The sequence below is a fragment of the Ziziphus jujuba genome, chromosome 2, assembly GCF_031755915.1.
Source record: "Ziziphus jujuba cultivar Dongzao chromosome 2, ASM3175591v1".
NCBI classification, from domain to species: domain Eukaryota; kingdom Viridiplantae; phylum Streptophyta; class Magnoliopsida; order Rosales; family Rhamnaceae; genus Ziziphus; species Ziziphus jujuba.
In genome coordinates, this window is record NC_083380.1 from 18,456,343 (window position 1) to 18,470,999 (window position 14,657).

The 14,657-nt window shown below is 29.4% G+C and overlaps 1 protein-coding gene across 1 annotated transcript; it reads right to left on the bottom strand.

Moving 5' to 3' along the window:
• Positions 1–3,066: 3,066 nt before the first annotated feature.
• On the bottom strand, positions 3,067–6,257 carry LOC107418888 (uncharacterized). Its single transcript, XM_016027579.4, has 4 exons — positions 5,778–6,257; positions 5,503–5,624; positions 3,806–3,967; positions 3,067–3,518 (listed from the first exon to the last, which is right to left on the bottom strand). Exons 1-4 carry the CDS (start codon positions 5,997–5,999, stop codon positions 3,425–3,427), a joined length of 600 nt encoding a protein of 199 aa, XP_015883065.2. The 5' UTR covers positions 6,000–6,257; the 3' UTR covers positions 3,067–3,424.
• Positions 6,258–14,657: the final 8,400 nt, after the last annotated feature.

Consider the following 14,657-nt stretch of genomic DNA (forward strand, 5'->3'; position numbering starts at 1 on the left):
CTAATTTTATAAAAATTATTAAAAATGCAATACGCATAGTAACTTTGCAGTGTGAATAAGAACGTTTATATATATATATATATATATATATATTTTTTTTTTTCCTTTCCCTTTTCCCTTGCCCCTTTATCTCTTTTCCTCTTCTCATTTTGTGTTTTTTTTTTTTTTTCCCTTCCGACTTATTTGGATAAATATAAAATTAGTAGAAGTGTAACTTTTTTTTTTTGGGAAAAATAATAAATTTATTTTATTTGAATATTAATTTTAAGGTGAAAAAGTGTAAATTTAGAGAATTAAATTTCCACCAATATAGGAAAATTGTTTTTACTTATATAGGTATCATTTTGAATATCCTAAAAAAAATAGTTTTGAAATTGTTTTAAAATAAAATTTACTCTTAATTTATTATACAATTTTAAATTTAATTATTTATAAATCACAACTTTCCTATTACTCACCAAACAAAAAAAAAAAAACAAAAAAATTAATTCTTAAAAAACTAAATTCTAAAAAACTAAAATCCAAAAATCAATTTTCTTTTCAACTTTGACACTTACTAAACAAAACCTTCGTTTATATCACCTAACAAAAACACACCATCTCCACCAACCCAAATTTAGATCCTAAACCACAATTGTCTCCTAGCAATGTTTAAAGCCCATGCTTCAATGGACATCCTCAAATCCACTATCGATCTCACCTTCAACCTCCATAAGAAAAAGCCTTTGCCCTGCCTCACCATGGCTGAGACATGGAAAGAGCCGCGACCAGTCATTTATTCTCCCGCTTTCCCCTTTTATTTTAGGGCCCATTTTATATATAAATATAAATATATATATTTTAGGCTAAGGGGAAGAGTGTGAGAAAGGAGGAATTTAATTATCAATTTACCCCATGGTTATCATCATCATCAAATGGGTGATGGATAGAAAAAAATATTGTGTGTTAGTTTTAAAGGATTGGTTTGGATAAAGGGTGCTTATCGAAGAAATATGGCTTGAGGAATTTTGGATATTGGTTATTGCTTTTGTTAAGGGTTAGATTATGATAAAAGAGTAATAAGGTCTTGTTTAACATTTGCTTTTGGACAACTTTCTAGAATTGCTTCAGACTTCTAAAATTTTTTTACTAAAACTAATAAAGAGTAGTTTTTTTAGAAAATATTTCTAGATAAGTAGAAAAAGAAAAAACACAAACGTAAACAAAAGCTATACCAAAAAAGCTTAACACTTTGTTTGGATTTGAAAGAATAGGATAGAAAATAATCAAGTCACTTGTTTAGATAATTAAAACAAAATGAAAATAAAAGGAATAGGAAGGGAATGAAGGGAATTAGTCCTTTGTTTTATTAAGTTTGTTTTCCATCCAAAATTGAGAGGAAAATGAAAAAAAAAAAAACTTTAATGAATTTTTTCAATATTTTAAAATTATAAATATTATTATTATTATTATTTAATTGGCTTGCAAGAGAATTGCAATGAGGGTAATTTAAACAATTCATTTTTGTTTCTTTTCATTGTCGTTCTATTTACTAATTATCCAAACAACAATTATTAATAAATATTATCATTTCCTTTGCTCATTAAACTTATTATTATTATTTTTTCTTTTCCTTCATCCAATCCAAATCCAAACATAGTGTAAGACAACTTAAGGGTGAAAGAAGGAAGGGACGAAGACTTCCTTTTTGCTTTTGGCTTTTTGCTTTACTTTTTTAATTTAATATTCCATAATTTGGCATAATTTTAATAAAACATGTATTTATTTGCCTTTATATAAAATACGTTAATTAGTATAACTATATTTATAAAACCAAAATTTCCGTATTTTCCAAAGCTAAATTTATTAAAACTAAAATTCCCTATTTTCCACTTTGTATTTTATGCTTCATGTAATTTAATTTGTTGCTTAGACAATTTAATATAAGACTATATGTATCATACCTAAAAAGTTAACAACAAATAAATTAACCGTTTTTCAAAAAATAAAATGTAAAAAATTAATCAATTATAATATATTTGTAAATTTTATATTTCATACCAATCTTTTGTATATTTAAAACTGTATAAATAAGGGCAAACAAGTCAATTTAATAATTTTATTTTAATAAGGGGCAAAAGTAGACTTTTTATTAGTTCAATTTGGTTGAACTGTAACTTAACTGCTCAAGTCTAACAATTGAGTTTGTTTTAATAGTTTTATAGGTTAAGAATGAATTTTAAATGCATAAAATCTAAGTATAATTAAGATAAAATCTAAAGGATCCAGATGAAATGTGCCTTCTATTATGATAGCTAAATTTCTCACCCAGCTACAAGTTTAAAACAAGAAACTACCAATATTAAAGAAATTTCACCTACTACAAGCTTAAAATAACAAACTACAAGATTAAGAAAAATAAATTCAAAGTGTTTATAAAATGGAGTTTTTTTTTTTTTTCTTTTTTCCCCTCTTTTTCTCTTTTTGGTCTTTATAATGGACTATTGTGATAGTCATTAACTTCCATGCATGCTTACTCTTATACAAAATATAATATATATATATATATATCTATAAACATTATAAAATAAACTTTCATTATTTATTATTATTATTATTATTATTTAGTAGTTAAGTGATGTTGGCCCTGAATTCGAGATATAAGGTTGAAAAAAAATTAATAGAATTAATTTTAGTAGTCCTTTTTCATTATTATTATTAAAATTTTGGGTTGAAGGACATTGGCTAATTGCACATATTTTGGTTTTGTTTATGGGACTCCTAGGATCAAATAACATTTGAATCAAATGATCAGCTTGAGGAACTTATGAATCAAATCAAGTGAGACAAAAGTCAATGATGGCCCACTTGGTTGCCAAAAATAAAAAAATTAAAGAATTTTGCATATTTTGCATTTTATTCTTATCTTCGTTAAACTGTTAAAAATAAACAAGATGATGAGCTTTCACCGGTTAGAAGCAAAACCACTGCAGGTAGCTCACACAATGTAAATGAAACACAATTTTAGATCACAACTTCATACACTATGCATTAGCACCATAGCTGCCATGTAGCCATCAGAACAAATAAGAAAAATAAAATTATAATTAGAAAAGCAATTGATTTGTGGACAAAAAACGGCACAGTTTACACAGATTTTGAATTATAAGAAACCAATCGGCTAGATCATGTTGATTCACTGTAGACTGTAGTTTTTATATCTATCTATGAGGGCTCGTCTGGGATGTTGGACTACAATGGAGGACTTAAAATAGTCCAGTCCAATTTAGTGCAGTGTAGTCGAGCATCCTAAACGAGTCCTAAGTGTGTTATGTGAGTTCAAACAAGACCCTTGAATCGTCAAGTTTGTCCAGGACAAAATTGGGTCAATCAGCTGATTCTGAACATTTGAGATATAATTGAGAGCTTCCTTTTGACAACTTCATCACTTTCTCCTAGACTTTCTCGATCTCCAAATGATTGCAGAAGGACTTGGACAGATTCTATATGGAATTTTTGGTGGGGGAAGATCAGGAAGACTGCAATTTCATTAACAAAATTGGATTAAAGGCCTAACCATACATTAATTGCAGAACCAAAACCCGACACAATGAACTGGAGAAGCATGCAAAAACTTCTATACATAGTTCCAAATGAGTATGAATGATTTTGTTAACACTTCAAGAAATTTATGCACATTATTTTCGTCAGAGGGAGACCTAATAATTGCATCGAAAAGCGTCAAGGCGATTAGGAACATGGATTAGTTAAGGCTGTTGGACAAAGTTCGATTACGTAGCTGGAAAACAGGGTAAAAACTACTTACTGTAATCCAGCAATCTCAATTTGGGAAAAGTCCATGTTTGTTGAACCGTCTAGTACTGATACCGCATGGGTCCTTGTCCCTGAAGGAGAGGAAGGTGGTTGCTTGACGGCCAGAACTCTGCAATTGAAGCTGTTTGATATATTGTTGTGGGCCATTGCCAACCTTATCATATTTGAATAAAAACACAGCGTCAAGATTTTTTTTTTTTTTTTCCTTAGTAATAGTACAAAACTCACAAGGATTATTAAATACATTATTGTGATATCTGCATATAATAGAGAGCGGGTGAAAAATCTGCCAAAAATAGAAACCGAAAATCTCTAAGAAACTTCTTAGCATCCAGAGTCATTGCAGCCTATCTTGATTAGGCTGTCCTATAAGGCCAATTTAATATTTTTTTCCCTTTCTCAACTTTGATACAATAAGGGTTAAAATTTAGTGGGAAAACTACAACGAGATAAATAGTTTGATTTGATAGCTTGTCTGGTGATGAATAAAAAATATATACATTGACACTGAGTTGGGGACAGATATTTTAGACACAAACTTGGTCGAGCCAAAACTTGGAGTTAACCACTAGTAGAAGTCATTAATTCACATTTGGATTGTCTAAAAGGACATTTATGAAAGATTCATTTGATTTAAGAACACTCACAAAAGGAAAAGTAATATTAAATTTACCGACCATATTTTGGACTCTGTCAAATTGGCACAAATTACTAAATTTCAAAAATTTATGGATCCTCTCTCTAAGGTCCATGATAGAAAGCGTAAGTTATATAGAGAACCTCTGTTTTTCAGAATATCAGAATATCATAAAATTCTTTCCTAACTTTCATCATATTGCCCTTTTTTTATTTTTTTATTATTTTATTTGTACCTTGTATTAAAATTATTAAGAACATCATTACTTTAAATGGGTCCAACCTATAATATCCAAAAAAAAAAATGATAGGCAATGGTTTTACTAACTAGTAGTCCCATCCACATGAGTTTGTCATTTCAAACTTTCTTGTAAAAGTTAAAACTAAATAGAGGGTATTATATAAAGCCACCCAAAAAAATGTTGCAGACTTTCCCAACTATGTCTACTATTTCCAGAACAAACTATATGATAAGTGGAGCCCCAAAACTTTTACCCAAAATATATCCCACATCGCCTGGACCGCCAGGTCCGCCGCACATGTATAGTTTCTGATCCCACTGCTCAGGTTCTAGGTATTCACACATCAACAATGGTCCCACTTAGACGTCAATTGAGTCAAGTGGATCATGAGGTTCTCCGTATTAAATGCGTCTCTGGTTTAAACTAGAGACAAAAATTAAAAGTCATTGATGGAGTTGATAGATATGTGAAATCATCAAAACCCATCTGAACTTCTTTTCTCTTCAAGAACCTTTCCTATGAAACCACACCTTATCTGAATTCTTAAATGTTATCTGAATTCTTAAATGGCCTCAAGTTCAAACTCTATTATTTTTTTTTTTTTTTGAGACAATAATTCTGAATTCGAATTCTAATTATCAAGAATATAACACCATCATGATGGGTTAGAAAAACTTTGAGATCTTAGACATAAAAATTTGACAGAATATGCTGACCACCATGAAAATTAATAGAAGAATTTTTTCAAATACTAAAAAAGCATTAATTTTATGTGGAGGACAAAACATTAATTATTGATGGTGAAACTTACTTGTAAAGAAAGCTATGATCATGTAGACCCACAACAAGCGCTGAAGCCCCAATTTCTTTCACCATGGATGAAATCTTCTTCCCCTCTTCATCACCCTCGGTAACAATGATCTCAACTTTTGTCTGCAACACAAACCTACGAGTATTTGCATCAATATTTATCATTTTTACACACTACCGGTTAATCTTCAAAACAAATAGAACATAAAACAAAAAAACAAAATAACTTTCCAACAATTTTTCTTTTTTTTTTATTTATTTTAGCCCAAAGCTTACGTTGGGGAAGCCATTGCAGATGTCCTTGAAAGAAAGAGCCAATTGGAAGCCCTTCAAACGAAGCAATCGAGTTTTTTTCTTGCTTTTGGATCTTGTGGTTGGGAAAACATGGAGAAGTGTTATCAAATCGCCATAGCGAACGAGGTTGTGGAGTGCCCATTGGAGAGCTGTTCTTGCTGCTTCCACGTCTTCAACTACTACCACTATTTTTCTCTCATCCATTAATACCTTCTTCCTCTTTTTTCTTCTTTTTCTCCCTCTAAAAACCTTTTTGTTATCTAGGTTGTCAAAATTCACGACCCAGGTTACCAGTTTGTTTCTCTCTCTCTAGACCTTGATTATATATATATATATATATAGTCTTTCTATATGGTTTTTGTCTTCGTCAATTTTTCCGTCCCTCCCTCTCTCTCTCTCTCTCTATATATATATATATAGGTAAGCCAAATTAGAATAATCAAGATTGCAGATTAAAAAATATATATTTGAATTGGTTACCAAAATATATACATATTTGAATTTATTTAAATAAGTATAGAACTCCATGATTGATTTACTAAGAAAATTTTAAATGTGTGTACTCACACCTTTTCCATGTCGCATTCCTTGATTGACAGCTTTTATCACAACAATTTTCTCGTGATGTATACGGTGATGAAAGAAAATTTTCTTCGATGGTTTCAAAAATAGATCGTGACCATTAGTGGGTTTGTGATCCGAGGCTCCAGAATATCTTGGATTGATTTTTTATTTTTTTATTATTTTGCAAGGAATAATTGTATAATATTTTTAAAAAAATAATTAAGAACCAATTATAATTTAACCAAGTTAAAATATCCAAATGATTAGTTTTATAAAAATATGGTGAAGTAAATTATTGTTAATCTCAGATGCTCTGTTCAAATGACTTTTTTTTTTTCATTTTTTCTTTTTGGTAACTTGTTGAAATGATAATTTTTTTTTTTAATAAATGTCTTGAAATGACTATTAGTAGTGATGTGCATTAGAAAAAAATAAAAACAAAATATTGAAAAGCCAAATTGAGAAGTTATTTAGAGATGAAAAATTTTGTGGAGAGAATCCAATAGTGAAAATTTTCAATTTTTTTAATAATAATTTAAATTTGAATATTTTATTTTTCGTAATATAAAATAATAAATTAGGGTGGAAAATAATAGAGAATTGCTGATAATTCAGTGGTCTACCAGAAATTTTTTATTTTATTTTTTTATCTTTTGCAATTGGTCTACTCTACTGCAGCCACAAAAAGGTAATAATTGAATCCAAAATATTTTTATTTTTAAAGCTAAAATTATTTAGAAAAAAATCCATAGTACGTATTCTAATTAATTACGATAATTATGTCAACTATCTGCGTCATTCGGCACTAAATCAAAAACTATTTCCCAAAAAAAAAAAAAAAAAAAAAAGGCGATTTAGGTAGTCATCAATTAGTTTGAAACGTGACTGGTTAAATTCCTATGCTTGCTTTTTTTTTTTTTTTTCTTTCTTTTTGGGAAAGAATTGCACTAATTTGGTTAAATTCCTGTGCATTTTTTTTTTGGAAAGAAAATAAATTTTCATTATTTTTTAATATTTTTATAAAAATTTTAATATTTTAAATTTTCAATATTTTCATTAACATTGAGATTTCGAATTTTAAATCAAATTATCTTTATATTTACATTTCAGTTTTCAATTTTTTTTTTGACATTTTAATCATTAAACTTTAGCTTTTATTACATTTTAATCCTTGAAACTATTTTCAACATAATTTTTGATTATTTTAACACATGCGTAAAATCTATTTTGCATAAAAATAACAAATTTACAAAATTAAGTAATCCAGTAAAATCTCTACATACTACATCAAATAGTAAAAATTTAAATAAAAATAATTTCAAAGCCCAAAATGTAATAAAAATAAAAGTTAAGAATCAAAATGTCAAAAATATTTAAGAATGAGAGGGCAAATATACTAATAACCCTTATCATTGTCATTATTAATCCTTTTGAAAGGTTCAAATATCTCGAGGAGCCTTACCAATTCTAAAATTACTCAATTATATTTTTAAAATTTTGGAATTTACATTTTACTAGAGAAAAAAAGTAAAAATTCTCTCATTTAAAAAAATGAAAAGAATACAAAAAATATATATATATTTTTATCAATCTTATTTATACTTTATATTTTTTCATAATTTTTTTTAAACATAAGTGAAATGTAATATTTTCTCCTTTTTCGGACGGATTCCACAATCCAAAAATAACACACATCTAGATTATATTTTGATTAACATTTAAAAACCGATTCAACGCATTGAATCCTTTTTTTCCAAGAAAGAAAATAAATATTATTTATTCCTAACCTTCACATGTTATATCCGTGAGATAGATAAAAATTCACTTTTATCATCCACTACTTCTACCTATTTCTATTTCCGCATCTTAATTTTCTAATTTAATTTTTATCATATTGTTTTCCAATCCCATAAAAGACGTGCGTGCCATACCACCATGTCGCCACGTGTCCACACCCATTCTAGTACATGATGAAAATTGACCCCCATCGCTCCAAACCAAATAAGCTGATGAACGGCAATGACACGCCACTACAAACTACAATACTATAAAACTGCCGCACCTGATAAATTTTTATGCACCACGCACCCCTCCTGAATATCAGATTAAAAGAAAATTTTTTTAATTTAATAAAAAAATCTAAAAAATCCGGTGGATTACAGAATAATGACGCGTCGTTTTTAGTTTATTTTAATTTATTGTATTACGATGTAATAAAATAAAAATAAAAATTATTGTATTACGACGATGACGAGAGAAAAGCGGCCGTGTCGTCAGGTTGCTGTGGTTGTATGTGTTTGGTTCGCTTTGTTTGTCGTTTATTTGTTTTTCTTTCTATTTTACTTGATTCTAAAACCTAAGCACTGCACTGACTCTTTCTTTGGTAGGCAAACGGGGAAAATCCCTTCTGTCCCAAAAAAAAAAAAAAAAAGAAAAAAAAGAAAACCTATTAAAATAAATAAACAAATTATTCATCCACAACGTAATGGAACAAAACAGAAAAGAAACCCATTAAAAAAAATTATTCATCCAATACAAAACATTGTGACAGTGATTGGGTTTAGTTTTATTTTTATTAAAAAAATTATTCATCAAATACAAAACATTGTGACAGTGATTGTGTTTAGTTTTATTTTTATTAAGTCATTTAATATTTTAATTTTTTTTAAATTATTTAAAATATTTAACAAAAATTAAAATATGCTCACCAAAGGAGCCTTGTGTAATTGCACACCAATCCCATAGTTAGGGCTTGCTTTGCAGCTTCCATGAATTTATTTATTTATTAATTTACTTTAAAAAAAAAGCTCCGACGAATGTGACAACCCGGTGCATGCATATCAACATATATCATGCCTAAGACTAAATATAATGTTTTAATCTAATGGCCTAAGTAACGTAATTTACGATGTACGATAATAATAGGAAAGAATATTAAATGGTGAAGAAAATAAAAGAATACAATTTTTATTATTTGCAAAGAAAAATTCAATGAGATCTAAAAACTATATCACAATTGAATTGGTTATCATTAAAAATATTTACTTATCCATATTAATCTTTTTACTATTAAAAATTAAGATTTTTTTTTCCCAACCAATACCACCCAATTTTGCACTTTTTTCTTCGTTTTCAAGGTGAATAAAAAAAATAAATTCTTTTCACAATTTCAAAAGAATTTTATACAATACCATTCTTTACATATTACCATTTGAAAAATATAAAATATAAAATAACTTTATATAATATTTTTTAGTCAAAAATATGATTTTTTTTTTCAATAAATTGTTCATAAATCAAACACCACATCACAAAAATTGGTAATTGTGATTAGAGAATAAATTAGAATGCTTTTAGACGAAATTGATAGTTATAAAAACTCTATAGAATTTTCTTTCCAGTTAGAACGCTTTTGGGTAACAATAATTAATAGTTGCAATTCCAATTACATGCTAAACCTCCTATAGTCTTGCCATTGGTAAAAGCCAATATCTAAAGGAGTTTCCTCCATATAATAGCCAGCCAACAACTTTTTTCGATCATCCCATTCTTGTAGGCACCATTTCCTCCGTTACATTTATTTTTTATTTCTCTTTATATCATATGTATATAATATTATTTTTTTGGAGACTTTTCTAGTTCTTTGAAAAAGTGGGTTTTGTAATTCGCCTACAATCTTTCTCCTTTAGCATTAACATTCTTTTTTCCTTTTAAAGATTTGGTAGGTGACCTATAGGTACAGATTTTGCCATTCTTCCAATATATATGTCCTTGGTTGCAAATATACATAATATTATGTTTGGCCTTGGTTTGTTGAACATAGCCATGCCCAATCGAAGATCAATGAGGCATTTGATTTTATACAGCTGAAAAACCCTAAAGATGTATTCACTAGAGTATTCAATTTGAAAACTATAAGTCTTTAAAGACGTTCAGTCGCATACTTTTGAACACATTTGAATTGTTCAATCATAAATTTTTGGACACATTTGAGATGTTCTTCTCAAAAGATATTCGATCAAATACTTCTAAATATATTTAAGATGTTCAGTTGCATACTTTTTAATACAAATATATTTAAATATTAAATATCCTTAATAGTAATTTTAAATGAGGGTACAAATGCAAATTTATAATGGGTCTGTATATAGTTTATTTATTAATGGAACTAGAATTTTTTCAAAAGAAAAAGGGCCTCCTAGTGGGAATTATCCTCCTAGGAAATACTTGGGATAATAAACCTTTGCTAGCTTAGCTATGCAGCCATGTAGGAGTCCATGGCCAGTGATCAATAGTATTTATGGCCCTTTCCCCGCACGATTTTTGCATACTAAAGTGCACAGCAAGGTGCACAAGGAGCTTGCTAGGGTTCAAACCCACATCCTCATACTTGCAAAGTGATAGGACTACCAGCTTCCTCATTGCTCCACCCTTTTGGGTGTCTCCTAAGCTTTGCACTTAGTAACATTTTAACTCCTCCAATTTTTGAATTTGGCATCAATGCCCTCTATTATGAGGAAACTATGTGGCATTGCCTTAAAATGTTGGTTTTGATTTTTATAGAGTTTAAAATTGGCATTGTGTCGTTCACATGAAGAGTTACCTTGAAACATGGGTAATTGGTTATTTTACTCTCAAATAGTACTTAGATATTCTTGATGATTCATCTCATTTGAGGATCTCTAATAATTTATCCAATAAAAAACGCTTTCATAAATGCTCATTTTAGTTCCTTTTCCTTTTCAACTTTAACAATATTCTTAAAAAAAAAAAAAAAAATTGTTCATGGGTTGCGCATATAAAATTCAATAAAAGTAAAATTCCAACAAAGAACAATAATCATTTTGATTTTGACTAGTATGGGAATAATTCTAAAACTCCTATAATCAATTCTACCATAATTTTAGAAGCTGTCGATATTTGGTAAAATTGATTTTATACTAGTTCTTCAAATAATAATTGGTTTTTTTTATATTATTATGTATTTGAATTCAATTTTCATATAAGAAAATCACAATATAATTACATATAAGTTATTATTATTTCATGGCTTTTTTGCACCATTGGCTCCAATATTTGGAGTTAGATGTATTTTGTCTTATAACCTTTGAATTTATTACCCTCTATTATATGGAAACTTTGATTTTACACCCAAAATATTGGTTTTATTTGTTTTAGAGGTTAAAATTGATATCCAGTGCTGCCCTCTTAAGACAGGGGTGATTTGATCATTGTGCTCTAAAATGGCACTTGGATCTCATTCATTAATAAGTTAGCCAAAATCTACCACACACTCAACTAAACTACCAATTGTGGCCATTGGCATTTTTTGATGATTGAGACCTCACCACCATTATCAAAAGATTTATAGGTTGCTAATCTTTGTAACCATGGTAGTTTTGTGGCCTAATTCTATTGAAAACTACTTGAACAATTATGAAAAACCAACCTTAAAACACATCTTAACTACCGACTCTAGCTACCACTAGTTAAGTGAGACTGTATTACCATCATCAAAAGATTCCCAGGTTGTCAATCTACATGACCATGGTGGTTCCATGGTTCATTGATAATTGCTTGAGTAAGAATTAGAAAACAATCACAAAGCATGCCCAAACCCACTAACTTTCACCACCTCCATTTTCGGTGAGTGATACTTCAACACGACACCAAAAGATTCATAAGCTGCTGAGGTTTGGTAGCCTAATTTTATCATAAAACTACTTTTGAAAATTAAAAAAGAAGAAAACTGAAGTACACCCTAATCACCAATTCTGAGTACCACTAATTTTGATGAGTGAGATCTCATCCTTACCATCAAAAGATTTGTAGGTAGTTTGTGATGATCAATGTGGGTGGATACGGAGCACTGGTAGGCTACTTAATGTCCAATTCCATATTGCTTGAGTGTAGATCAAAGGATGGTTTAAATGTAATAATAATTACTCTCATAATGTCGAAGCTTTTTCAGAGCGGTTGCCTTCAGAGTTCAAAGAACTTTAAAGTTAAGCATGCTTAGGTGAGAGCAATTCTAGATAGATGACCTTCTGGAAAGTTTTGAACAAAAAATCTCATACTAAAAAATTGGGTCTCAAGGTTGGTGAATAGTAACGACTAGTGTAGGCAGATGCAGAGCACTGGTAAGCTACCTAGTGTCCAATTCCACATTGCTCGGGTGTAGATTAGGAATGATTCAAAAGTAATAATAGTCACTCTCATAGCATTAAAGCATTTTCAGAGCTGTTGACTTCAAGATACAAAAGAACTCCAAAGTTAAACATATTCAGGTGAGAGCAATTTTAAGATGGGTGACCTCCTAAGAAGTTCTAAATAAAAAACCATATACTGAGTACAATGGCTAAATTGAGGACAATATCGTCAGAGAGTAACAAGTTTACTAGTAGAGGCAGGGTATTACATAGTTGATTTATGTAGCTATTGTGGTCTTATGGCCTAGCTCCACTGGAAACCACTTTAATCGATAACCAAGAATGGAATTTAACAAACTTTAAACTGCTAATTTATTGAAAAGTCCATGCCATCTACATCGCCAATCCATACATGCATAGCTTGTAACAAGTTAATGGTCAAAACAAAAGGAACCAATGTTTTGGACCATAGAACCATAACTTCCTATAATAGGTGACACTGGTACCAAATTCAAAAGTAATAAGGCAAATTATCACCAATCCTAGAGGTTGAGGGGTATAAGTGCCAAAAACCTAAACTTACATACATTATGTCTATCTTAGTAATTATCAAATTTTACAGCAATTTAACTTTTCAAGTTACCAAACACTTACATATAACTTTTGCTTCTTGTAGCATTTTATCAACACAATTTAGTAAACATTTAATAGATTCTATTTATAGCAATGAGTTAAAAGCTGAATATTTTAAAAGTTACATCAATACCAAATTAGTCCTTAGAGTTTAACACTTTCACACTGCCTATCTTCTTTGGCTCACTTTTTTTTTTCTTTAAAGACTAACCCTCTTGATTATTCAGTCTCTCCATCTATGTATTTTGTATAAACCTCAATATATATTTATATATATATATATATATATATATTCAAATATTATAATCTCCATTAGACTATTCCTGTAGTTGGTAACTTTAATGAACTTTTAGTGGTAAAGTTTACTAACACAATTATCTTCTAATAAAAATTATTATTAAAACTAAGTTCAAAATTAGAAAGTTAAGATTTAAAATTAAAGTAATCCAACATAATTTTATGATTTATCTTTATCTTTCTTGTATTGTATCACGTAAAATCTATAAATGTAATGGTACAGTTGATGCTCCTCCTCTTTTACCTCCACCTTTCCGTTTTCGTGCTAGTAGTAGTGATCCTCCTAGTACCCTTCCTTTTCTTCTTATAGATAGTGGATGCAATGCTTCTGATACCCTTCCTAGTATCAGTGGTGGTTATGGTACAATAAGTGGTGCTTACTGTTGTGGTACTCCAAGTGATGATAGTTGTGTTACTAAAGATAGTGATTATTGTTGTGGTACTTTAGATGATATTAGTTGTGGTACACCAGATAGTTTTGATTGTGCTCCCGATACCCCTCGTACCAGCGGCCCCCATATCCCACATTCATGACATTTTTTCCCCATGGCCCACATACCTATTCTCCATAATATACGATCCCCTTTCTTTCTTTCATGGATGGAGATGGACAAAACCTTGTTTTTTTGTTTTTGGAATACAAAACCTATAAAATAAAAGGGAAACGAGAAATCTTTAAGGTTGTGTTTTGCTAGGAGAATATAAGAAATAATGAAATGGAAAGAGGGGTGCAATGGAGTGAAGAGTGGAATTAATTCCTTTGTTTGAATTTTGGAATAAATACTTGAATCAACAATGGAATCAAACCATTTTGACAAAAATACTCTTATATCATATTATACATATAATTCAATTAGTTATTTTCTTTTTAAAATTTTAAAATAGCATACTTTTAAAAAATACCTTTTCTCTTTCTATGTTTATCTCTCAACTTTTTAAATCAAAATTTTCTCTCTAAATTATTTTTCCACTTTCTCTCGCTATATTTTATCACTATGTATTCTCATTCAACAATTTCTCTTTCCACTTTCTCTCTCTATAATATACCTCTCAACTTTCTCTATCTACATTTTCTCTTCTTGTAGTTTATCTCTTAGCTTTTCTCTCTATTTTCTTTCTCCAAGTTATCTCTCTACATTTTCGTTATTTATATTAGTTTAGATGGCCAAGAAATAAAAATAGTAGTGATGAGAGTTCGCCCATACCCGTACAACTGACT

Bases quoted from the DNA above. Each gene is read 5' to 3' on its own strand.
- LOC107418888 (XM_016027579.4), bottom strand. From the start codon at position 5,999: ATGGATGAGAGAAAAATAGTGGTAGTAGTTGAAGACGTGGAAGCAGCA. The intron at 5,625-5,777 runs GTAAGCTTTGGG...TTTGTGTTGCAG, and splicing joins TCTGCAATGGCTTCCCCAAC to ACAAAAGTTGAGATCATTGT. The intron at 3,968-5,502 runs GTAAGTTTCACC...AAATATGATAAG, and splicing joins GATCATAGCTTTCTTTACAA to GTTGGCAATGGCCCACAACA.